The sequence below is a fragment of the Suillus paluster genome (assembly GCF_016628075.1).
Source record: "Suillus paluster strain FC165 chromosome Unknown EDB91scaffold_108, whole genome shotgun sequence".
NCBI lineage: Eukaryota > Fungi > Basidiomycota > Agaricomycetes > Boletales > Suillaceae > Suillus > Suillus paluster.
In genome coordinates, this window is record NW_024537668.1 from 110,898 (window position 1) to 134,975 (window position 24,078).

At 45.4% G+C, this 24,078-nt stretch overlaps 3 protein-coding genes across 3 annotated transcripts; 1 reads left to right on the forward strand and 2 right to left on the reverse strand.

Annotated features, from left to right (window-relative positions):
• Positions 1 to 3,569: 3,569 nt before the first annotated feature.
• On the reverse strand, positions 3,570 to 4,406 carry EDB91DRAFT_1086867 (uncharacterized protein; the record flags this gene model as incomplete). The annotated part of the gene is made up of 3 exons (XM_041316131.1): positions 3,570 to 3,970; positions 4,023 to 4,282; positions 4,333 to 4,406. 3 exons carry the CDS (start codon positions 4,404 to 4,406, stop codon positions 3,570 to 3,572), a joined length of 735 nt encoding a protein of 244 aa, XP_041171259.1.
• Positions 4,407 to 14,169: 9,763 nt separating this feature from the next.
• On the forward strand, positions 14,170 to 15,479 carry EDB91DRAFT_1086868 (uncharacterized protein; the record flags this gene model as incomplete). The annotated part of the gene is made up of 7 exons (XM_041316132.1): positions 14,170 to 14,187; positions 14,276 to 14,472; positions 14,510 to 14,532; positions 14,649 to 14,740; positions 14,798 to 14,891; positions 15,179 to 15,342; positions 15,408 to 15,479. 7 exons carry the CDS (start codon positions 14,170 to 14,172, stop codon positions 15,477 to 15,479), a joined length of 660 nt encoding a protein of 219 aa, XP_041171260.1.
• Positions 15,480 to 23,291: 7,812 nt separating this feature from the next.
• Positions 23,292 to 24,069, reverse strand: EDB91DRAFT_1254461 (uncharacterized protein; the record flags this gene model as incomplete). The annotated part of the gene is made up of 2 exons (XM_041323831.1): positions 23,292 to 23,592; positions 23,642 to 24,069. Coding segments are annotated over 2 exons (729 nt in total), but the record flags the coding sequence as incomplete, so codon positions are not given.
• Between the last annotated feature and the right edge of the window lie 9 nt (positions 24,070 to 24,078).

Consider the following 24,078-nt stretch of genomic DNA (forward strand, 5'->3'; position numbering starts at 1 on the left):
ATGCGCTCTTCATCATTACATATGCGCTCATGACCCATATGAAGAGCCTCCAGGCCATAGTGTCATATTAGTGCATTAATACATGGTAGTTACAAGATACATGTTGTGCATTAACTATTGTAACTAGAAGATGCATGAATGTGATGCATTACCTACCCCCATTACATCAGCTACCACCGCATTTTTGGCTACCTGTGGGAACTTCCTCACAACACCCAAAACATAGCCCATTTTGGTCATCTCCTCAATATCAACCTTTCCCACACCTCTCCCCAGTATATTCCTGCTCACCACCACACCACATCCACCTATCTACTGTAGAGAAGTGTTAGTTTAGACTCTGTGCATATAATAGAACATATTATGATGCTTTTTTGTCTGTTTTTGTCCCAGTACCTGCTACAGACCCCTACAAATAAAATACAGTGGAAAACATATCAAAAACATGTCCGCATTTTCGCTCCTTTGATGACAGTGTGTTATGGGACATTGGTAACATGTTTTAGAGTGTAGATTAAACTATTCCACCGCTTATTTGATCCTCTGAAGAGTCCTACATCACTAGATGTAGCATGCAACCATAAAATACAAAATAGCTCCGCATTTTTGTGTTTTTTAACATATGGACTTAAAAATATAATCCCCAGCAACCCTTTAATAGTATACACAATATATCAGAAGCACAGAAGCACAGGACCAGTCCCTCTGGTGCTATGTTGCTACCCTTCCCTGGTGGTTCACCCCCTGAGCAAGTTTTTCCTAAAACTCCAGCCTTCCAGGGAGGTAGGGACTATATTTACATGTGTATATATAGTATATATATGACATAGAAATATCACAATAGTGACAGGATCCTCCTGTGCAGGCCAATATTTCCTCCTGCCTACATGGGTGCACATTTTCGCTTCTTTGATGGTTTTACCCCCTTTACTGTTGTACAAAGGACCCAAAAAGCTTATACACCATCAATAGTATGTATTTAGAGACCATAAACGACCAGGATCAGTAGAAAATAGGCTGGGTCATCTATATCAGGGGTATACCTGATATTCTAACTGATAAGGGTCCTCACACATCATCAGAGGGATTTATTATGATCAGACACTTGAGGTGTATTCCAAATACACTGAGAAACATAGTCCTCGATTACTAGAGAGATCTCACCGCAATTGAGAGCAGAGCAAGCATATAGATAACAATTAGACTGTGGGAAAGCTAGAAGTCAAAACATCGAAAACCACTACTATATGAACATGTGGCTATAGACCTCAAAATCACTTATACTTACACAACAACCCTTCTACACTACCTCTACCCTTGGGGTAAAGGGTAGTAAAGGTTATTTAGGTACTCTACTATGTACTTCACTGATTTTTAATAAAATCCTTGCCCTATATGTGCATGAAATATGATATTTATGTAACAGTAGACTATTGCCTCTAGAGATACTTCATATATTTTACTTCCCTGTTCATCAATTCTCCGTGGATCTCTCTAGTAATCGAGGACTATGTTTCTCAGTGTATTTGGAATATACCTCAAGTGTCCAACCATCCACTATGATGCTAACATATTTTGTGATTGCATGGCGACTGAGATGTGGGAAGATTACCAGACAATTTGCAGGAGCGTGATCTAATCAACATAGCTCACTCATTGGATATCGATGAAGACTTGGAGAACAAGGAGGACGTAGATGAGTACTATGGGAGTGAGGATGATGGCAATGATGCATAAATTCAGAATGTATAGTGTACATAGGACTACAACATAAAGATGCACTGCATATCAATGAATGGAGGCTATGTAACATGATTTGTAAGATGCAATGTGAAAAAAGATGAAGCAACAAGACGGCAATATGATTTCAATGAGCGAGAAGACGATTAGAATGCACCATACTCCCCCCTGTGAGCCTGCCAGATAACAGATTCTAAAAAGGGTAGACGATGCTCAGGCCTATTGAGCAAGTAGGTGGAGCATACAACTGGGCTCCTCATGATCATGTTCATGAGGGTGATCTTGTCATCTCGCAACACACCATCTTCGTCTTGCATCATGGACATGGCACTCGATCTTTCATCCACTGCCCAAGTTTCATCAGTACTGACCATCAATGCTGTGAGACTATCCATCAGGTGGTTGATGCAGCCTTGAAGGTTCATAAATGCAGCTGGTGCTGGCAGCATCCTTGGCAGCCTTTTTGCTGGAGCCACTAGTGATACGTGACATGCCAGTGTTGTTGCTGCTGCTGCTGCCACATGCTGATAATCTAGGTTTTTTATCAGTGCTGCTGGTGGGAGACTCCGGAACAGAGGTTCTGTGGGTGGTGGCAGAAAGGATCATATCAGAGTGTGAGCAGTTTTCCTGTGCTAGAAGCTGCCACTGAAGATGGGGGAGGGGGGAACATAGAACCTCTGGCCACAGGCCCAGGGCTTGGAAGTGTAGATATGATATGGCCCCATCCAAAGCCATCCAAGGCCTCTGCATTAGTGGCATCAACATCAGGTATGTTGCTAACACCACCGGCTGGTGGCAGCATCAGCCATGCTCGTATCAAGACCCAGAGCATCACCACTTGCTTTTGGGTCAGTACTAGTAGCGGCAGCAGCCACTGATGCTTGTGCAGCGAGTGAAGCTGGGTTATAGGCGGCTGCCCCAACAGCAGCTACTGCCGTGTGGCAGAATCTGCAACATCTTGGACCAAAATGGCCATCTGCTGTTTTTAAAAGGTTTCATAACCTCAAGACAAAATGTAAGCAGCAGACTGGAGGCTAAATGTATTTACATACCTTGTTGCTGCTGCTGGCATTGAGAAATTGCTCCCATGTGAGCTCTGCCAATGGCCCCTGAATATTGGCCCCATTAATACTGTCCCATTGACATCCCAATTGACTGTTCTGATATCTGTCTATCGCGCTGTGGATCTGTTTCAACTATAGGGGCAGTTGATGTTAGCAATGATCTGAGTGGGACAGATGTAACTCACAGTTGACCATTTCAGTCTTACACTGTGTCATGGTCTTGGCTTGTGCCTGAATCCCTGCTTCTTCAACCTTCTCTGTTATCTTCTTTGCAGCCTTGGTAAATGTCTCATCTTTGAATGTTGTCCCTGCGATCTTGGGTACCTGCGTGATTAGATAATCCAAGAGAGCCTCAACCTCCAGGGTGGTCTAGTGGGCTTTTGGTACAGATGGTTTGTTTTCATTTTTTCTGGTCATAGACAGAAGTTGAAACTGGGTACAGACAATGAGAACAGCTACAGTTGCAAAGATGCACTTTTGCTGCAGAGGATCATATTGATGGCTAATAGTAGTAGGAATTGTCATCATAGTTGGAGGGCAAGTGAATTCAAACTCCAACATGTCGGCTTTCATGCCACTCATGCACAATTTGTTTGGTTGGCTAAATTTTGTTCAAATAACGGTTGCTGAACAGGCTCTTATGCATTATGAGAATTATGTGTTAGGACATATGTCACAAGGTGTGAGATAGTGTGACTGCACTCAAAGATGTGACACATTTGCAACTCATACAGTACATATGTATATAATGAAAATAAGAGTCTATCATGGTTTGTGTTCCATGAAGAAGCTCATCAGCGTTGTAACTGAGTGCGAAAAAAGACGGATTTGCTTTAACAACTCGAGTGGAAATGGGGACTCAGCATTTCCAACCTGGAGACTGGCTCCTTCGAGCCATTGACACAGTACCAGTGTTTCCGCATGAGAAACCTCTGGTTCAGGGTCCTCTTCTTCATCAGAGACCTCAATCACCTCACCCGCTTTCTCTGCCATCTCTTGTTTTACTGCAGCAACAATAGCCTTATCCCTGCCTTCAAATTCAAGGGAATCTCCAACTTCTTGTTCTTCGGCTGGCTTGAGAAACTTGTCTAAAGATGGTGGCTCACCAAAAATGTGATTACGAGCCCTCAAATCTTGCAGAGAGGTGGTGACTTCATTCTCGATGGCTGTGAGTTGGGTGAGAGGGGGTTGGCTGTGTGGGAATTCGAAGTTTTAGACCAGTCTGTTGGCAAGCAGCTTGTGTGAGCTGCTCGACTGTGCTTGCAGCTGCATCCGAGTCCCCTTCTGCATCCATCATGGCCTTGAAAGTGGGCCTCCAATTGGTGTCGGCATAACGAGTACCAAGGATTTTTTCCACGCGCTTCTCTGCTTCTGGCAATGACATCTCAGTTGTTGCGAAATCTCGAATAACACGCCATGCATCCAGGTCTGCATGCGGCAAAGGATTTGATGGTGCTTGGCTTAGAGTGGATGGGTCCCTAGTATATAGAATGAGTTTGATAATACAAATAAAAATAAGATGACTGACGGCTGGATCTGGGTGTGATCCCAGCAATGCTTGATTGTTGTTGATGAGATGCTGTTCCATGCGGCACGAGCCATCATCATCCCTTCAAGGAGATTGTTCTTGTAGATGTTTTGTTTGCCTGCTTCATCAAGATCAGTTGCATGTCCACAGAAATTGTAGCAGTACAGTGTGTTAAGACCGTGCTCAGGGGTAAGACAGAGTCTGGGGGGCTTGGCTTCAGCTCGTACGCTGTGCCCCTTACCCGAGTACATGCCCCTAATTTTGGATTGTAGTCTGACTCAAGTTCTATGAGCTCTGACAGGACGTCAGAGTAGAGGTCCTCTGAAGGAGGACAGATGGACTACTAGATAAGCGCAGGCATGTTCGGACGGAGATTGGTCCGCCCTACAGGGGAGAGTCGGAGGGCTACTGCAGTCGGAGCTAACAGTAGGAACGGAGTGGGGAAGACTGCTCGGACGAAGTCCGAAGCAGAATGGAAACACGGAGGATAGAGGTACAAGAGGATTGGCCACAAGTCCGACATGCGGGAAAGGTGGCAGAGGCGTGGGAATTTGGACAAGTGGAGAAGGTGGCCGACCTATGGAGTCAATCCCCTAGGCCGGCAAACAGGAGTTGTCAAGGGTTTTTGCCCAAGAGCAAGGACAAGAGAGCAGGGCTTAGAAAAGGTAATATTCAGACTGAGTATCTACAGACAAATGTACATATGTTTATATACTCTAAGTAAGTAGCATAGCATAGCAGAAGGCTATGTGCTGAGTGTACAGGATTACAAGAGGGATGACTGAGACATAAGAGAAAGAGGCTTGGAGAATAGTATGTACGCGACAGATCAATAATCACTCGGGTATGGGATTACCGGTGATCCGAAAGGAAGAACTATGATACTAAACAGAGATAGGACCAGTTGAATGGTTCCTAGTCTAGGAGTGGACTGGTGAGGCGGTTGGGCGGACTAATAGTCAGGTGGGGCAATATGAGCGGAACTGAAGGAACTGAGTGGGTCAGAAAAGCGGATGGAGTAGGATCGGGCAGACCGATAGGGTGGAGGAGCGGAACTCCAGATAGGGTCGGATGGAAAGGGTATGGTGTCAGAGGGAATAGGGGTAGCATTGGAGGAGCGGAGCAGAGTCAGGCAGAGGTAGCAGGGCTAGTCCTGCTGAGATGCACTTCATGCATTGTCGGGGCAGGAGGAATGAAGCGGACGGGGAAACAGGGGGTCGGACCAGCAGTAGGGATGCTCACAGGTGGTGTTGGAGGTGCTCAGATCCGGTATATGACACAGTGCCTTAAAGCAGCGGATAATCCCTGCATCACAAGGCTGCATGAATGATGTCATATTTGGCTCGAAAAATTTGAGTTGCACATTTGTTGGCTCATAAGATATTGTGTGCCTGGAGAAATTGTCCATAAATAGACACACATGTCAACTTTCGCTATGCATCTTGTAATCAAATTTCTTGACCCATCTGTACATAGTCCAGTCAGCTCACGACTAAGCCAAAAAGAATTGATTCTTTTACTCTTTAAAGAGGATAGCTGTCATCCAGGCTTTCTTATTGTTGCGGTAATAGAAGCCTCGTTGCTTGGGTGACTGATTTTTAAAGCATTGTGGCTTCTTGGATTTCCCAATGTAGATCACATCAAAATTTTGGCTGCCATCAGCATTGCATGCAAGCCCAACAGTTATATGAAACTTTTCTTTCTTCTTCCCACTCATTTGCTTTGTTGTGAGACCATGATCTGGTGGTGCACTAGATACTATGATAAGCATTCAAGTTGTTGCAATTTGAGTTTAGGAGATAGGACTTACAAAGGAAAGAAGCTTATTTCATCAAAGTTCTACTAATCTTGCGGTGCAAATTTAGACAAGATCTCTTCACATCGTTTACGGTCGACTTCAACAGCATCAAGATCAACTGACCCTGCTTCCCCATGCTGCTGATGCTCACAGATTTTGTAAGCCCTACAAAATGGTGCCAACCACCCCTCTCCTGAGAGCCGCTCCTCCTCTGGCACTTCAAACAGTTCTTCAAATCTCCGCCACTTTTCCTTCATCATTGGCCCATTGACATGCTCTCCCTTCTCCTCCATGTCCCTGACCCATAAAAATAGTGCCCTGTCAACATCAGGCCTTGTGATGATACATGGTCGCTTTGATGACAAAGCATTTGGATTGTCATTGATGTGTGCTTCCAATGTTAAATGTTCCTTTAACTTCCGTGACAAAGTTGACTGCATGAAAATTAAAGCCCCTGACTGAAGGCTCTTGAAGTGATTCACAATGTCACATTGTGGCATTGCTGGGTGTGCATCAATGTATGCAAAAACTGTCAACCAATCACTGAGAGTGAGGTTTTGGCATGAGGCTGTGTGAACTGTTGGTTGTGTAGAGGTCACTGGGGTGTCTTTGACCTTTGGTTTTTTGGGCTGTCTCTGATAGGGTGCAGGTTTGTCACAAGGTGTTCATTTCTTGGAAGTCATTGTAAGAATGAGGTGGGCACTACAGTCCTTCGCAACATAGTCCAGACTCCCTCCAAATACATTAAAATTCAATGATCCGAACAAGACCACTGTTAAGGTCGTGCTCAAGGGAGAGGTTACTCAAAGGGCTTTGGCTTCAGCTCGTGCGCTGCGCCCCTTACCCGAGTACGTGCCCTTTAATTTCCGGGGGACAGAGGGGAAGTCCGATGGAAGTCTGGGGAGTTCTGGAGGACTTAGTGTCGGTGGAGTTTGGCGGAACTCTGGGAGGTTTATACTGGGATGGAGTAAGGCTACTATGGAAGTCCAGAGTAGAAACTGAACAGAGGTTAGACTACCCTAAGGCAGAGCCGGAGAAGTAGTCCTAAGGTTTAACCCCTAAGACTCGGAGGCAGACAAGAGATGAGACTCAAGTCCGGAGATTGCAGGAATGAGCAGAACTAAGATGGAGAGTCGGAGGTATAGTCAAAGGAATCAATCCTAAGACTCAGAGATTGACAAGAGACAAGCTCGAGTCCGGAGGTACAGGAATGAGCAGGAACTAAGGTGATATTCGAACTGAGGAGTTCCGGAGTATTACAGGGGTTTATATACTGTAGGTAACATGTAAGTAAATCAGTCAGCAAAGGTAAGGGCTATGTATGAAGCATGTGGAAAGTCTATTACTAAGTGTAGCGGATCAAAGCAGTGAAGTCGGAAATGAAGTAGGAATGGACGGATCAATAAGCATAGCGGAAAGAACATAACTGGTAACCGGAGCAATAGCTAATCTAAAAGGAGTTAGGGGTGAGTGCAGAGATGAAGGCGGAGCACCAGGCGGAATAGTAAGATGGAAGACTGGACTTTAATGGAGTAGATCCGGAATTCTGGATCTGGAGGTATGGGATATGACAACCACCCAGCCAAAAGTGCTATCTCATAATGCATAATGGTCACTCAAGTCTATGCATTATGCATTATGCATTATGATTCAATTTCTCACTGTCCCATAGCAGGACCATCCCAAACATGATGCACTATGAGATTTATGCAATATGACCCTATGCATTATGAAATATTGTACTGTACTAGACTATGTTCCAAAGTCGAGGAGACATTGAGGCATGATGTGTGACCTGTTATGATGCTCAGATGATTAGATGGGGTATGTCGGAAATTTCCTAAGTCGGTTGCAACCTGTTAGGTACTGTGCCGGCTCAGGAAGCGGAGGGGTCAGGGCTTGGCTTCAGCTCTTGCGCTGCGCCCTTAGCCGAGTACGTGCCTTGAATTTGGAGCGGGTCCAACGTTGTCTGACAATAGGACAAGTGGTCCACTTAGGTCCGCTTTGAGGGTCGGGAGGTAAGAGCTACTAGCAGAGGACCGACTAGGAGCGGAGTGGAGAGGATGGAGGATAATGGGGAGGGTGGAGAGGAGCAGGGGGAATTCTTGATAGGAGCAGAGGAGGCGGAGGATAATGCGGAGGGCAGAAAGGAGCAGTGTTAAGACCGTGCTCAGGGGTAAAGCGGAGTCTGAGGGGCTTGGCTTCAGCTCGTGTGCTGCGCCCCTTACCCAAGTATGTGCCCCTAATTTCGGAATGTAGTCCGACATGAGTTCTATGAGTTCCGACAGGAATGTTGGAATGGGGGTCCTCTGAAGGAGGACCAACTGACTACTAGGTGAGCAGTGGGAAAGCCGGGCAGGGGTTGTTCCGCCTGACAGGAGGGAAGCAGGAGACTACTGCGGTTGGAACCAACAGTAGAAGCAGAGCAGGAAGGAACTGCTTGAACGAATTCCGAAGCAGAGAGGAACAGAGGGGACAGATGTGAGAGTGTGGGGTCTAGTTCCAACGCACAGGAAGTCGGAGGAGCGGAGGGACGAAGGAACGGGGGAATGGGGGAATGGGGGAACGAGGGAACTGGGGGAACGGAGGGTGGGGGAACGGGGGAATGGAGGGTCGGAGGATCGGAGGGTGGCCGACCTAGGGAGTCAATCCCCTAGGCCAGCTAACTGGAGTTTGACTAGGATCAGGCCCAAGTCAAGGAACAGAAGAGCAGGGCTTAGAAAAGGTAATATTCAGACTGAGTATCTACAGACAAATGTACATATGCTTATATACTCTAAGTGATGAGCATAGCATAGCAGAAGGCTATGTGCTGAGTGTACAGGATTACTAGGAGGATGACTGAGACATATGAGAAAAGGCTCGAGGAACAGTATGTACACAACAGATCAGAATCACTAGGGTATAGGGATTACCAGTGATCCGAAAAGTGGAACTATGATACTAAATGGGGATAGGACCAGTTGAGTGGTTCCTAGTCTAGGAGTGGACTGGTGAGGCGGTCGGACAGACTAACAGTCAGGTGGGGGAATACGAGCGGAACTGAGGGGCCCCCATGGGTCGGAAGAGTGGAGGGAGTAGGAGTAGGATCGGGCAGGACCGATAGGGCAGAGGAGCAGAACCCCAGATAGGGTCGGATGGAAGGGGTATGGGGTTGGGGGACATAGGGGTAGTGTTGGAAAAGCGGAATGGGGTCGGGCGGAGGTAGCAGGGCTAATCCTGCTGAGATGCACTTCATGCATTGTCGGGGAAGGAGGAATGGAGCGGACGGGGAAACAAGGGGTCGGACCAGGGGTGGGGATGTTTACAGGTGGTGTTGGAGGTGCTCGGATCCGGTATATGACAAGCAGGGGGAATACTTGATAGGGGCGGAGAAGTCAAGAGAAGACTTAGAGCACGACTCTAAGTCGGAGCAGAGGGTTGGGGGTGACAACAAGATGAAACTTGTGTCCAGAGGAGGCAAGGTCCTACTGAGAATTCTCACAAGTAGTAACTGTGAGAAGACAAGTAATATTAAGACTGGGGAAAATATCTAAATACAGGATATGTTATATACTTCTATGTATGAGGCAGTGATCAGGATAACTATGTTGTAAAGCTATGTACCAAGGATATAGTTTGTAAGTACTTTACACAGGCGAAGGCATAAGTCGGAGCGGATATCAATATGTACGCATCGGATCAGTGATCAACCAGTAATAGGAATTACTGGTGATCCAGAAGTAAGGGTCTATGTACCAAAGGGGGAAGTATATATCTAAAAGGGGAAAGCAGATCCAGTTGAATGGAGACATTATGGAAGGGGACCGGTTGGGCGGTTGAGCGGAAGTGTAGAAGCGGGATGTGGACTGTGATTGGACGGAGCGGAGGATGGATGGAGTGGAGGTGGTCGGAGAGCGGAGCGGATATCAATATCAGAGCAGGTCAGATCAGGTATATGACACAACCGCGTACCTTTGAGACTCGGTATCAACCATATTGATACTGGGTCGAGATCTTTGTACCTATGTTCCATATTGATACTTAGTAGGAATATTTATACTGAAGTTACCACATTGATAGGGAAATTGGGTTATTTGTGGTGAGTCACATTATTGATACCGGGTGACAGCCTCATTGAGACTTTGATTATGTACTTTTGAATTGTATGTCTTTGATTCCAGTGTGCGCTGCAGTGCTGTCCGATCAAGTCAACACTTCCTCCTGTGACACAACCATTTGTGGCCCCCAATAGGTTTTTTCCGTCTTGCTAACCTGTCAGTATCATCTTAAAGTCTGAATCTAATACTTTAGTCTACTGATGCATTAATATGACAGAGGGCCATAACTGTTATTATGCCTGACGATCACCATCACCTGTGTTCATTTTGTGGCGCATCCTACTATTGACAAGGTCTTCAGACACACAAAAATGCATGTCAGAAGCGATCTGAACAGATGAGAGAGGATATTGAGCTTGCTAAAGAGATTTGCCAAGGTATGTCATAATAACAGTCTGTTGATTGATGTCACATTGATTAATCAACCTGCAGAGAGAGAAAATAATGTGCAAATATGGTCTGAGTCCGCATTCATTGGCAAACAACTGTCCAGCTCAGTTCTTTGTATATTGTGACTAATATCTAGTTCACAGCCTTTACCATTCTTGACTTGTTTTGGGCCTTTGATTCAAGCTGCTGCCTATCATCATTCATGGGATAATGATGTTTTTGATATCAATGGTCCTATAGACTATCCTGATGATCACAATATTGGACAGATGAATGGTATGTTTCTTTTCTCCACCACCCAAATCTGGAGCAGCCTCACCTCAACCCCAGTTTGAGGAGGATGACATCTGGGTGCTGTTACAGGGACTTTATGTATCCACCTCAGCACCACTTACTCTTTTTCTCCTATCATTCATAATCACTATCCATCAAACCATTCTCTTGGCTTATCTTTGGTGGCTTATCGCTATCTCCCCGCTTATATGGTTCATTTGTTATCTCTGACTCAAACCCCATGCCCTTACCACAGTGTCAGTACTTACCCTTGGCCCTTACCGCTCAACTGGTACACTTACTTTTGCATATATAAATGGTTGTGTATGCTGTAGTAGCCCTAACTTGAATCTACTCAGTATCACTCCTAAAGCCTTAGGGACAGAGGGATAGTGTTAGAGACCATGCTCAAATGGAGAAGCGGAGGGGTCAGGGCTTGGCTTCAGCTCTTGCACTGTGCCCTTAGCTGAGTACATGCCCTGAATTTGGAGTGGGTCTGATGATGTCTGACGATAGGACGGGCAGACTGCTTTGGTCTGCTTTGCGGGTCAGGAAGTAAATGCTACTAGCGGTGATCCAACTAGAAGCGGAGTGGGTGAAGCGGAGGAGGTGTGTTGGGACAGAGGGGAGTAAAGGGTTTGATTGGTTGGGTCGGAGAGGTAAGAGTAAATACTTAGAGCACGGCTCTAAGTTGGAGTGGAGGGTCAGAGGTGACAACAAGATAAACTTGTGTCTGGAGAGAGAGCAAAGTCCTACGGAGAATTCCCACTAGTAGAGACTGTGGGAAGACAAGTAATATTAAGACTGGGGGAGTAGCTAAGTACATGGTATGTTTTTATATATGTACTTCTATGTAGGGGGCAGTGACTAGTAGTCCTTGGTATGAGGCTATGTACTGAGCATAATTTGTAAGTAGCCACAGGTAAAAAACATAAGTCAGGGCGGATATCAATATATACACGTCGTGTTAAGACCATGCTGAGGGGTAAGGTGGAAGTCTGAGCAGCTTGGCTTCAGCTCGTGTGCTGCACTCCTTACCTGAGTATGTGCCCCTAATTTTGGATTGTAGTCTGACTTGAGATCTACGAGCTCCGAACAGGATGTTGGAGCGGAGGCCTCTCGAAGGAGGACCGATGGACTACTAGATGAGTGCGGGAACTTCGGGCGGAGGTTGGTCCGCCCGACAGGAGAGAGTCGGAAGGCTACTGCAGTCAGAGCTAATAGTAGGAGCAGAGCGGAGGAGACTGCTCGGACAAAGTCCAAAGCAGAATGGAAACAAGGAGGACAGATGTACAGGAGTATTGGTCACAAGTCCGATGGGTGGGAAAGGTGGCCAAGGCATGGAAAGTTGGATGAGCAGAGAAGGTGGCTGACCTAGGGAGTCAATCTCCTAGGCTGGCAGACAGGAGTTGTCAAGGGTTTTGCCCAAGAACAAGAGCAAGAGAGCAGGGCTTAGAAAAGGTAATATTTAGACTAAATATCCACAGACAGATGTACATATGTTTATATACTCTAAGTAAGTAGTGTAGCATAGCAGAAGGCTATGTGCTGAGTGTACAGAATTACTAGAAAGATGACTGAGACATACAAGAAAGAGGCTCAGAGAATAGTATGTACATGACAGATAAATAATCGCTCGGGTATAGGGATTACCTGGTGATCCAAAAGGAGGTAGGACCAGTTGAGTGGTTCCTAGTCTAGAGGTGGACCAGTGAGGCAGTTGGGCGGACTAATACAAGAGAAAATGGAGGAACCAAGTGGGTCGGAAAAGTGGAGATGGTGGAGGGAGTAGGAGTAGAATCAGGCGGACCAATAGGGTGGAGGAGCGGAGCTCCAGATAGAGTTGGATGGTAGGGATATGGTGTTGGAGGAAATAGGGGTAGTGTTGGAGGAGTGGAGCAGGGTTGGGCGGAGGTAGCAGGGCTAGTCCTGCTGAGATGCACTTCATGCATTTGTTGGAGAAGGAGGGCTGGAGTGGACGGGGAAACAGGGGGTTGGACCAGTGGTGGGAATGTTCACAGGTGGTACTGGAGGTGCTCGGATATGGTATATGACACATCAGATCAGTTAGTCGAGTGGTTATAGAAAGTACTGGTGATCCAGGAAGTAAGTGTTATGTGCAAATGGGGAAAGTATATACCTAAATGAGGAAAGAGTTTACAGTGAGTGGAGACAATGCAGAAAGTAACCAATGAGGTGGTCGAGCAGAAGCACAGGAGTGGATGTAGAGGACGACTGGGTCGAGCAGAGGGCGGACAGAGCGGAGGTGGTAGAAAAGCAGGGAAAGTGTAAGGTCAGGCAGAGCGGATATTAATATTGTCGGAGCGGTCGGATCAGGTATATGACAGATAGCACAAAAGCTAGATAGCAAGCCTCATCGCTTCTATTAATCTACTTCTTATTCTACCTTGGACTCTCTGTCCAGATAGTCTCATCAAACAATACTTTGTTGCACTAGACCGACACCCCTTGCAAGTGTCTAGTGTGGAACCAACTGAGTTTGTAACAGGTGCAGTATCATCCAAATAGTTGGTGCCCTACACAGGTTTATCATTTTGAGGAATATGGATGTGGTCCTGGTGCCTCCATAGTAGTTCCACCAGTTGAACCTGAGCCATGGTGCCCATTCCGAACTTGGATCAACTTTGAAGTTGCAGAACTCACCCTATGAAGCAGCGCTCACTCACCAGCAGACGAACCGGCTTCTCAACCTCATTTGTTGCAGCAAGTATGAACAATTCATGCTTTGAAATTGCAAAGATGTATGAGATACATGGGATGCAGCTTCATATAAATTGACACCTGTTAGTATTCAATTGCTTCGAGCGTGAACTAATCTAAGTCATTTTTCCTTTGCGATAATAGTTTGTAAAGGAAGAGGTAGTTGTGCCTTTTTAAGGTGATGATAAGACATTTTAACTATTCCATCGCTTGATATGGGATTGGGCTGTGAATCTCCTTCAGGATCCCCAAGTTGGTCCACATTTTGTCTTTGATGCTAAACAGCTTTTGAAGTTTAATGGACGACAAATTTGTTTGGTTCATTCATGAGCCTTGAACTGCCAACACATTCTGGGAGTATCAAGTATGCAACACTATTATTTTATGGATCTGTGTCATGTATTAATGTAGCATTATAATAGTCAAAAATACCACCAGATACCAAGCCTCTTACCTTCATTCTTTTTGCCGATAAGACTAAATTATCATTATTTGGTTGGGCAAAAGGCTATCCTGTTGTCACTTGGTGTGCTAACATTCCTGCTACAATTTGTAATGGAGAAGGCTTGGGTGGTGGGTGTGTAGTGGGATGGCTACCAATTGTTAATTCTGCACTTCACTTGATGACCATGAACATTGTTAACTAATGGCACTTTGACAGGTGAAGGAGGACAAGAAGCACTTTGGAAAGCTGGCATTTATTAACTTCAGAAATGCAGTATGGCATCAATCATTTCTGAAGATCCTTGCCTGCCTCACACCACTGTCAAAGATTGGATCTGCCATTAAATGCTGGGATGACCTTGTCCATATCTTCTATCCAATCATACTCATACTCTCTGCAGACTATGAAGAACAGTTAGTGTTGATTTTAGTCTAATTAATGGTCCCTCAGTAATATCCCTGACACTCTTGCAGGTCTGTGATGGCATTGATTTGTGGTCTGATGTGAAAATTCCCTTGCCCTATATGTCTTGTACCTCATGATGAGCTTTCTAAGACATCTGATGTGTATCCTCTTTACACATCTGCAGGTGCAAAGGCATTATGTGCTTGGGCCCAAGAGTCTACAACATTGGAAGCAAGAGAGCAAATATTTAGCTCTGAGAGCCTTTGTGATGTTGATGTAAGTCTTTCCTTTGGTTCTCATCCTAATTTTAAATTGTCTACCATTTGTGATTAGAATTCATTTGATACCATGGAGCATACTGATGTTTATCAAGCTCTTCACATGACAAACTCCGCTTTAATGACAAAGGCCTTTTCAGTGATCACCAGTGGGCTGAACTGCAGAAATAGGTCGAACATTTAGGTTGACAAGCTGCTGTGCTGATTGATAGCTTGTGCGCACTTTTGTCTATATTTTACAAAGACACTAATTTAGATTTCCAGCTTTCACTTGTTTCCACACTGGCAAAATCTCAATCATTTTGACCAGGTTGTATCAGTATCTTTTCTGATGGAACAAAGTACAAAGATATATCAAAGGCAGGTTATATACTCTAGACTATTTACTATTCAATCAATTAATGTAAATCATAAATCTAGCTTATTGTCTTTGCAGCTCATAATGTATTTAATCAAGATCAAGATCCGGAGGCTTATCTTCTGCTCTGTTGTATTTGTAGCTACATGGAATTCAAGATATATGCTTCATTAGAGGTCCATACTGAAGATACTATCAACAATGGCCGAAAAGCTCTGGCAAAGTTGATTGAACTGATGTATGTATGTTCCATTGGATACTATATTCTCAACCAACAACATTGATTCAAATTCTATTATGTGACCAGTCATGGAATTTCCTCAAGAAGCATCTTTCCATGCATCTTTTCAATGATATTGAGGTGAAAGGTGTCACTTGAAACTATAACACAAAACCAAATAAAAAAATGCTATGGCCCACTGAAGGATGTTTATCAGGATTGTACGAACTTCAAGAACTTCACTGAACAGGTAATATGATGCTGCATATTAGTATGTGAACTGAGTGCTGATAGAATTTAAAGATTCTCTGATATAATCACGATAGCCTTATTGCAGAATACATTCATGGCAAGTTGAACTGCCTTGATGCACAAAATCTCAGTCTATCTGAGTCAGATCTACCTGATCCAGAGGCCAATGAGATTGATTCAGAGACTGAACCAACAGATGGGCTACATTTCGGTCTTGGCTCACAGCAGGCAACACAGGCAATCCAGCCTTCATTCAATTTCAGATCAAGCTGAATGATTTTTTCAACCATGCATTCAATGCCAACAACATACCATTGCCTGATGGGAGATGAATCCAACTCACTGCTAATGACATGGTGTGTCAACATTGCAGCCCTAAAACACATCTTTACTAATATCTTATTAATACTTTTGATCTGAACCATTGACAGATCACTGAGTATTGATTGTCAAAGTCAACTCTGAATCACTTATTGGCTGGCGAGTATCCACTGACTATCTCCAATGCAGTCCAATGTTCCATGGATTGCCATGATATGATTTTGTTATTCTGCAGACAGAAGCTAGTGCCATCTTCACACAATTGTTGTTGGTTTTCACCTGCACGGTTGGGGATGTCCAATATCCTATTGTGCTCACTCTCCTGTATGATCAATCTGTTGGTGCTCATCCATGGAAGGATAAAGATTTTGACCCCCAGCAAGTTAAGGCAAGGCCTAGAGTCTCCATAGAATTCTTTTCAGTGCAGTCCATCATCCGTGGTTGTGTATTGGTAGAAGCTGTTACAGGGACTTTATGTAAGCCCTTCGGCTCCGCTTATTCTTTTCTTCCTATCATCTGCCACCACTATCCGTCGCCAAAGCGACTTCCATCTGACCATTCTTCTGGCTTATCTGTTCTGGCTTATCATTCTTGCGCCACTTATATGGTTTATCCATTATCTCTGACTCACACCCTATGCCCTTACTGTATCGTCAGTACCACCCTTGACCCTTACCACTCAACCAGTACCTCTTACTTTTCGTATATAAAGGACTCCGTATACTGTAGTAGTCCTTAACTTGAATCTACTCAGTATCATCCCAGCGCCTCAGGACAGAGGGATAGCAAGACAGCTAGATAGCAAGCTCATCACTTCTATCAAACTACATCTTATTCTACCTTAGACTCTTCGTCTAGGTAGTCATACAATCAAACAACAACCATCGCACTAGATCGGCACTCCTTGCGGGTATCTAGCATGGAACCAACTGAGTCCATAACAGAAGCCAGTAGCAGACCTAATGAGGCTTTGGTTATTGACACTCTTGATACAGATATATTCCTTTGCATGAAGGAAATCCATACTACTTAATACTGCAGCTGGTTAGTAGGTTACTTGTGGTCAACTTGTTAAACTTGTTCACCTCTGGTCAGTGGCTTAATTTGTTCAACTGGACCAAACTACTGTGGTTGTGGTTTCTATTCCAGCATCCACTCGGCTCATTCTTGGATGGATCATCTGGCAAGATTCAAAAAGCTGCAAAGTGCTGGGCCCATCAGCCATGACACATTCTGTCCCTTAGATACCAACTTCTGTGGAAGGCCTGAGTCCACCCACCAGTACCTGAGTCATGCACAAGATGCAGGAAGAGCCAGCATATTTGTTCACCAATGACCCATGCTGAGAGATGTAGCTGCCTGCCCGCTACATCAATACCCCTTATTTGCAAAATGCAGGGTCCTTGTCATATACTGCATGTCCAAACCTGGAACTCTGGATCCTCCCCTGTAAAACCCAAACTTCTGCCCTGTCCTCCATCCAGCGCTCTGCTTTCATCTCCGGATTTAAACCTAACCTTATGCCTATCTCCTTTAAGACCTCCTTTTCTCTGGTTACCAGTTATATACTTTTCTGCCTTGCTTACTGATCTGTCTCTCAGTATTCATTTCCAACTCCATGTCTTTAATCTGTTACATACTTACTAATAGACTTTCCACATGCCTCGTACATAGCCTTTCACTGTGCTGACTGATTACATACTTGATACCTACAGTATATAAACTGTTACATGAAACCACTCAGATGAGATCCAGTGGTGCTAAACCTAGCAAGGGGTGTTCGTAGTTGTCATATACTGGATCCAAGCACCTCCAATACCACCTGTGAACATCCCTACCGCTAGTCTGACCTCCTGTTTCTCCATCAGCTCAATCCCTCCTTCTCCAACAATGTATGAAGTGCATCTCAGCAGGACTAGCCCTGCTACCTCCACCTGACTCTATTCCGCTCCTCCAACACTACCCCTATTTTCTCCGACACTATATCTCATACCTCTGGATCCAGAATTCCGGATTCTCCCCTACAAAAATCTGGTTCTCTGTCCTGTTGTCCACCCAGCACTCCACTTTGATCTCCAGACTCACACCTATCTCCTTTTAGAATACTGCTCTCTGGTTACTGGTTGTACATCTTTCCGCTTTGCTTACTGATCCATCTGTTTGCACTTCATTTCCAACCTCATTTCCTTGATCCATTCTACACTTACTAATAGACCCTCCATATGCTTCAGACATAGCTTTTACTGTGCTGACTGATTACTTACATGATACCTACAGTATATAAACTCCTGTAAAACTCTGGAACTCCTCAGTTCAAATATCATCTTAGTTCTGCTTATTCCTGCTTCTCTGGACTTGAGTCTGATCTCTTGTCTACCTCCAAGTCTTAGGGTTATTCCTTAGGACTATATCTCCAGCTCTACCTTAGGGTAGTCTAACTCTGTTCCGCTTCTACTCTGGACTTGTCTGTAGTAGCCTTACTCTGTTCATTCCTAGCCTTCTGGAGTTCTGCCAAACTCCCCCTATGTCTGACCTCCGGACTTACCCGGACTTCCATCAGACATCCCCTCTGCCTCTCAGAAATTAAGGGCACGTACTTGGGTAAGGGGCGCAGCGCACGAGCTGAAGCCAAAGCCCTTTGAGTTGTCTTTCCCTTGAGCACGACCTTAACAGTAGTGTAGCTTTCAGCGCTAGCCCAGCAAGGAGCTTGTCTGCACTCGATCTGAGTAAGGGTTGAGGCCCTTACTTGCATAGAGTTGATTGGAGATTCTCAAGGATGTGATCCAGGAGAGCAGAGTTCAACTCAAGAGTATTGTCTCAAGAGAAGATGGTTCTTTGCACTAAGAGAGTTCTTTTAGGTAAGAGAAGTTCAGACCCAAAGACAAGTACAAGATGAGAACCAAGTAGATTCAAGTTAGAGAACCTAATTGCAAGGGGACTCGTATATATATGCAAAGTAAGGGTACAGGGTATGCAGAGGTAGTACTGAAGCATCGGTAAGGGTCAAGGGTATGTGTGAGTCACAATCAGGAAAGGGTAGGGCATAGGGTTAGATAGAAGCAGTGGCTTCTTTAATCTAGGGGAAGAAGTGAAAGCTTCTCATGTTTCAAGACAATGCAATCAAAGGAAGGAAAGATATAAACAGAAATGTAACCATGGTCCTGGTCTAGACGAGTCTGGGGAATGAAATAACATGTAACACTCATGTTACTGTAATATAAACTCCTGTAAAACTCCATACCTCCCCAGTTGGAATATCATCTTGGTTCCTGCTCGTTCCTGTCTCTCCAGACTTGAGTTTATCTCCTGTCCATCTCCAAGTCTTTGGATTCAATCCTTAGACTATATCTCTGGCTCTACCTTAGGGTAATCTACCTCCATTCTGTTTCTACTCTGGACTTGTTCATAGTAGTCCTACTCTAGTTACTCCTGACCCTCCGGAGTTCTGCCAAACTCCCCCTGTGTCTGACCTTGTTAAGACTGTGCTCAGGGGTAAAGCGGAGTCTGAGAGGCTTGGCTTCAGCTCATACACTGCACCCCTTACTCGAGTATGTGCCCCTAATTTCGGAATGTAGTCCGATATGAATTCTATGGGTTCTGACAGGACGTCAGAATGGGGGTCCTTTGAAGGAGGACCAACGGACTACTAGGTGAGCACAGGAAAGTCGGGTGGGGGTTGTTCCGCCCGACAGGAGGGAGGCGGGAGACTACTGCGGTCGGAACTAACAGTAGAAGCAGAGCAGAAGGAACTGCTTGGACAAAGTCCGAAGCAGAGAGGAACAGAGGGGATGGATGTGAGAGTGCGGGGTCTAGTTCCGATGCACGGGAAGTCGGGTGAGCGGAGGGGCGGAGGAACGGGGGAACGGGGGAACGGGGGAACGGGGGAACGGGGGAACGGGGGAACGGGGGAACGGGGGAACGGGGGAACGGGGGAACGGGGGAACGGGGGAATGGGGGAACGGGGGAACGGGGGAATGACAAGCCACTCAAAGTCATCATATACCTCACATGCGCCATCATGGCACACGGATTCCATGTAGGTAATAGTGGGTGTTTATACATAGTAGAGTACAAAGTAATAGCAAAAGGTACAACATACCACAGTGTACAACAGGTTAGATTAAAATGAAGAGTCAGATCATACACGGTACCAGGACTAGATGGAAAGTGGAAGATACAAAAGAAACTCAGAATGGACTAACATGTGCCTCTTACCTTGATTGAGTCAGGGGTGGAGGAATGTACCTAATGTCAGAGATATGTATTGAAAGGCAGAGGAGCATTGATGAGGGCGGAGGACTATAACTGAGGTCAGAGGAGACTTGTGTGGATTGTAGATATGACACCTTCCCATTGCTGCACCTGCACCAGCCATCACCCTGGTTCCTATTACTACAACAATACTCCCTGCTGTTCCAGTTTTTCTCACAGCTGATGAATCCCCTCCAGTCATTGTGCCTGCCACTGTCAATAGTCCAGGCATCACCACAGTTCCCAACATACCTAACAATGTGGAGATGCTACCAGCAGCAGCTTCATCCTCTGGTCGGTGGGGCCAGGGAAGGGGAAAGAGGGGTGGGCTAGTAGCTATATCTTTATTAGCAGAGCAGTGGGAAACTGTTAAGGTTGTGCTCAAGGGAAGAGTAACTCAAAGGGCTTGGCTTCAGCTCGTGCGCTGTGCCTCTTACCCGAGTATGTGCCCTTAATTTCCGAGAGATAGAAGAGAAGTCCGATGGAAGTCTGGGTAAGTCCAGAGGTCAGACGTGGGGGAGTTTGGCAGAACTACGGAAGGCTAGGAGTGAATAGAGTAAGGCTACTTCAGACAAGTCTGGAGTAGAAACGGAGCAGAGATAGACTACCCTAAGGTAGAGCCAGAGATGTAGTCTTAAGGAATAAACCTAAGACTCAGAGGTTGACAAGAGATCAGACTCAAGTCCAGAGAAGCAGGAATGAGCAGGAACTAAGACGATATTCAAACTGAGGAGATACCAGAGTGTTACAGGAGTTTATATACTGTAGGTATCATGTAAGTAATCAGTCAGCACAGTAAAAGCTATGCCTGAAGCATATGGAAAGTCTATTAGTAAGTGTACAACAGATCAAAGAAATGAAGTCGGAAATGAAGTGCAGACAGACGGATCAGTAAGCAAAGCGGAAAGGTGTACAACCAGTAACCAGAGAGCAGTATTCTAAAAGGAGATAGGTGTGAGTCTGGAGATGAAAATGAAGCACTGGGCAGACAACAGGACAGAGATCCAGACTTTCATAGGGGAGAATCCGGAATTCTGGGTCCGGAGGTACAGGATATGACAGAAACACGATCTTGGAAAAATCAGTAGAACTATGTACAGTTGCAGAGCATTATAGTAGTATGTAGTCAGATTGGTGCTCATCATAATCTGATTTCATTGATTTCAATGATGTCTAAATTGACTTGAAACTGAAAGATGTTTATTGAGACAAAGTTAGGTCATTGAAACAAGCCTTGGGATCTAGATCTCAAGCTACAATGAAATCAGCTTTGATGGTTGCAGCCAACTTGCTGCCAACAGCTAATATTGCCAACTGGGTTGAAACTTTCATTGAAAGGCACAATTGTAACCAAACTGTAACATAAATTGTATACTCTTTCATTGCAACACATTGCAAGGGCGGTGCCATGAAACCCGAATAGGAAATTTCCGACAAAGAAAAGGGTCAAACAATGAGTCATCAACTACACAGTTGATTGATCTTGTCAGCCAGCAATGGATGGTGCCACCAACTGCTCCCTGATATTGTGAATATGACACATTGGGTGACTATCCATAGGCCAAATAATGTAGAATAGATTATGACGGACTTTGAAACATATCTGCAAAAGATCATCTGTACAGAAAACCAAACCATAACGCACATGATTAGAATAATCTAGATTTTGTTGGCACTCCAATGGATGATCTGCTACTACAGTATACTCTGATGGACGACGCAGAGGAGATGGCTCTTCTTGATGATGAAGAAGACGCAAAAATGTTAGCAGCCATCCTGGTTGCTGGAGTTGAGCTTGCTCAACTCAATCGTATTGAGACTCGGAACCCTGGACGACCCTACCTTTGCCATGCCCAACTCCTTCCTGATCCACGTCGTGATATGCCGTGGCAAGCATTGTACCAGAGTCAGAATGATTGTGCTTTCATCACAACCATGGGCATTGATGTTCAAACATTTGGACTAATCCTTACATCCGGTTTTGCCAGTCAGTGGTATGAGAAGCCTATCACATGTATCAATGTCAATTTGTATGGCATTCCGCGCCTGAATCGGTGTTCGCTTGATGCCACTGGAGCCCTTGGGCTCATACTCCACTATCTCAACTCTACCATGCACGAGACCAGCCTCCAACAGATTTTTGCACTGATTCCAGCCACCGTTTCTCGCTACCTCACTTCTGGACTGCCCATGCTGCTACAGACCCTCCGTTCTATGGCTGATGCCACCATTCGATGGCTACGGGGATTTGAGTTCGAGTGTTGTAGTACCCTTGTGGTTGCACATCACCCATGGTTGCAAGGTGCTTTCAGAAGCATCGACAGGCTCAAACTCCCCGTTCAGACTTCTGAGGATATTGATATTGAGAATGCTACCTACAATGGGTGGCTTTCCGAACATTTTGTTAGTTCGGTCATAGCATTTTCTGCTGAATGTGCGTTTTCTCATCTTTCTTCAACCATTTGTACTCAATTGTCATTTTACAAAGGTGTCATGATCACAGCAAGGACCAATGCTCCTGGCAGCTGGCATGATTCTCGTCTTGCATCTCACATTTATACTCAGCTTTGACTCAGCACACCTCCCGACTATTACTTTGTTGCAGATACTGCCTTCCCTCATGGCTTGACATCCATTGATGGGCGCATTCATGCACCCCTCAAACACGGCCAGGTTTTACATGGCTCAACTGTCAAAATCGAGGAGCATATGGTATTTAATCGTGAACTACTATCTTACCGTCAAACAGCAGAATGGGGCATGTGAGGTATTCAAGAGGCCTTTGGAAGGCTGCACATACCGCTCGACATCTCCAACCAAGAAGCTTGCAGTGACCTTATTGAAGTATGTCTTCGGCTGCACAACCTGTGTGCCATACGTGTCAGTATCAACCAGATACGGACTGTGTATATGAAGCATTGGCAGGCTACTGAGGATGACCTGGATGTGTGGCAAGACTTTGAAAACATGTTGTTTTCAGAGCAGAGGAAGAAGGATCGAGTTTCACACTTCCATGTTACTTTAGAATACCAGTAGATGAGGCCGACGAGACAGAACAAAGACAGCAAGGTACATTGGCACCCTAAATACAATACTGGCAGCATGGTACATTGGTACCCTAAACACTACATGACTACCATAGCACAATCAAATCTCTTGTGACCCTTCCCTTTGAACAGCCTTGCAAGGCTCATCAGCCAAGTCCTTGAAGTATGGATGATCAGCATACTTGAGATGGCTGGAAGGGCCACACCTTTGAAGGCGGGGTGGCTTGGGCGCCTCAGATGCAGTACTTCCACCCTCATCAGTAATCCACTTCATGGATCCCCCACCCTCTGGAAACCACTCTTGATGCAGGTTCTTCCATTTCAGCATCCGAATGTGGTGACGATGCATGGATCCATTCATCTCCATCATTTCGATGGCAAGCTCTGCCCAGTCTCGTTCACTGTTCGACATTGTACATGCAAGTGTGCAAGTCAAACAGTTGACCGCACATGGTTTCCAACGTGGCTTGCAAATCACGCAGCTGCTGGCCTTGGGTGAGCAGTTGTGTGGTAGCAAGGCTGTGATTGGCCCATTCTTCATCATGGTTACACTGGGCAGCTGGGTCGAAAGCACTGGAAAGGTGAGTGAGAAGATCAGTGGCTGCAGCTCCTCGAGCATTGTGACGTGGAATAGGTGCATCTGTGTGAGCAGTGGAGCGTACAATGGCAGTGTGTTGAATTGGAGGGGAGGCATGATATGGCTCATCCTGGTCTGATGCGACAGAATGATTGTTGTTGTTGTTGTCATCAATGTTCTCATTCTCGAAAGCATTGAAGTCCAAGTGATTCAGGTCATGGGTTCCGGCGCGCTCATTGATAAGATGGTCAATGTGATGGGCATGTGTGACTTGTGGAGGGCAAACACCATCTCCAGTCGGCTTGTGGTC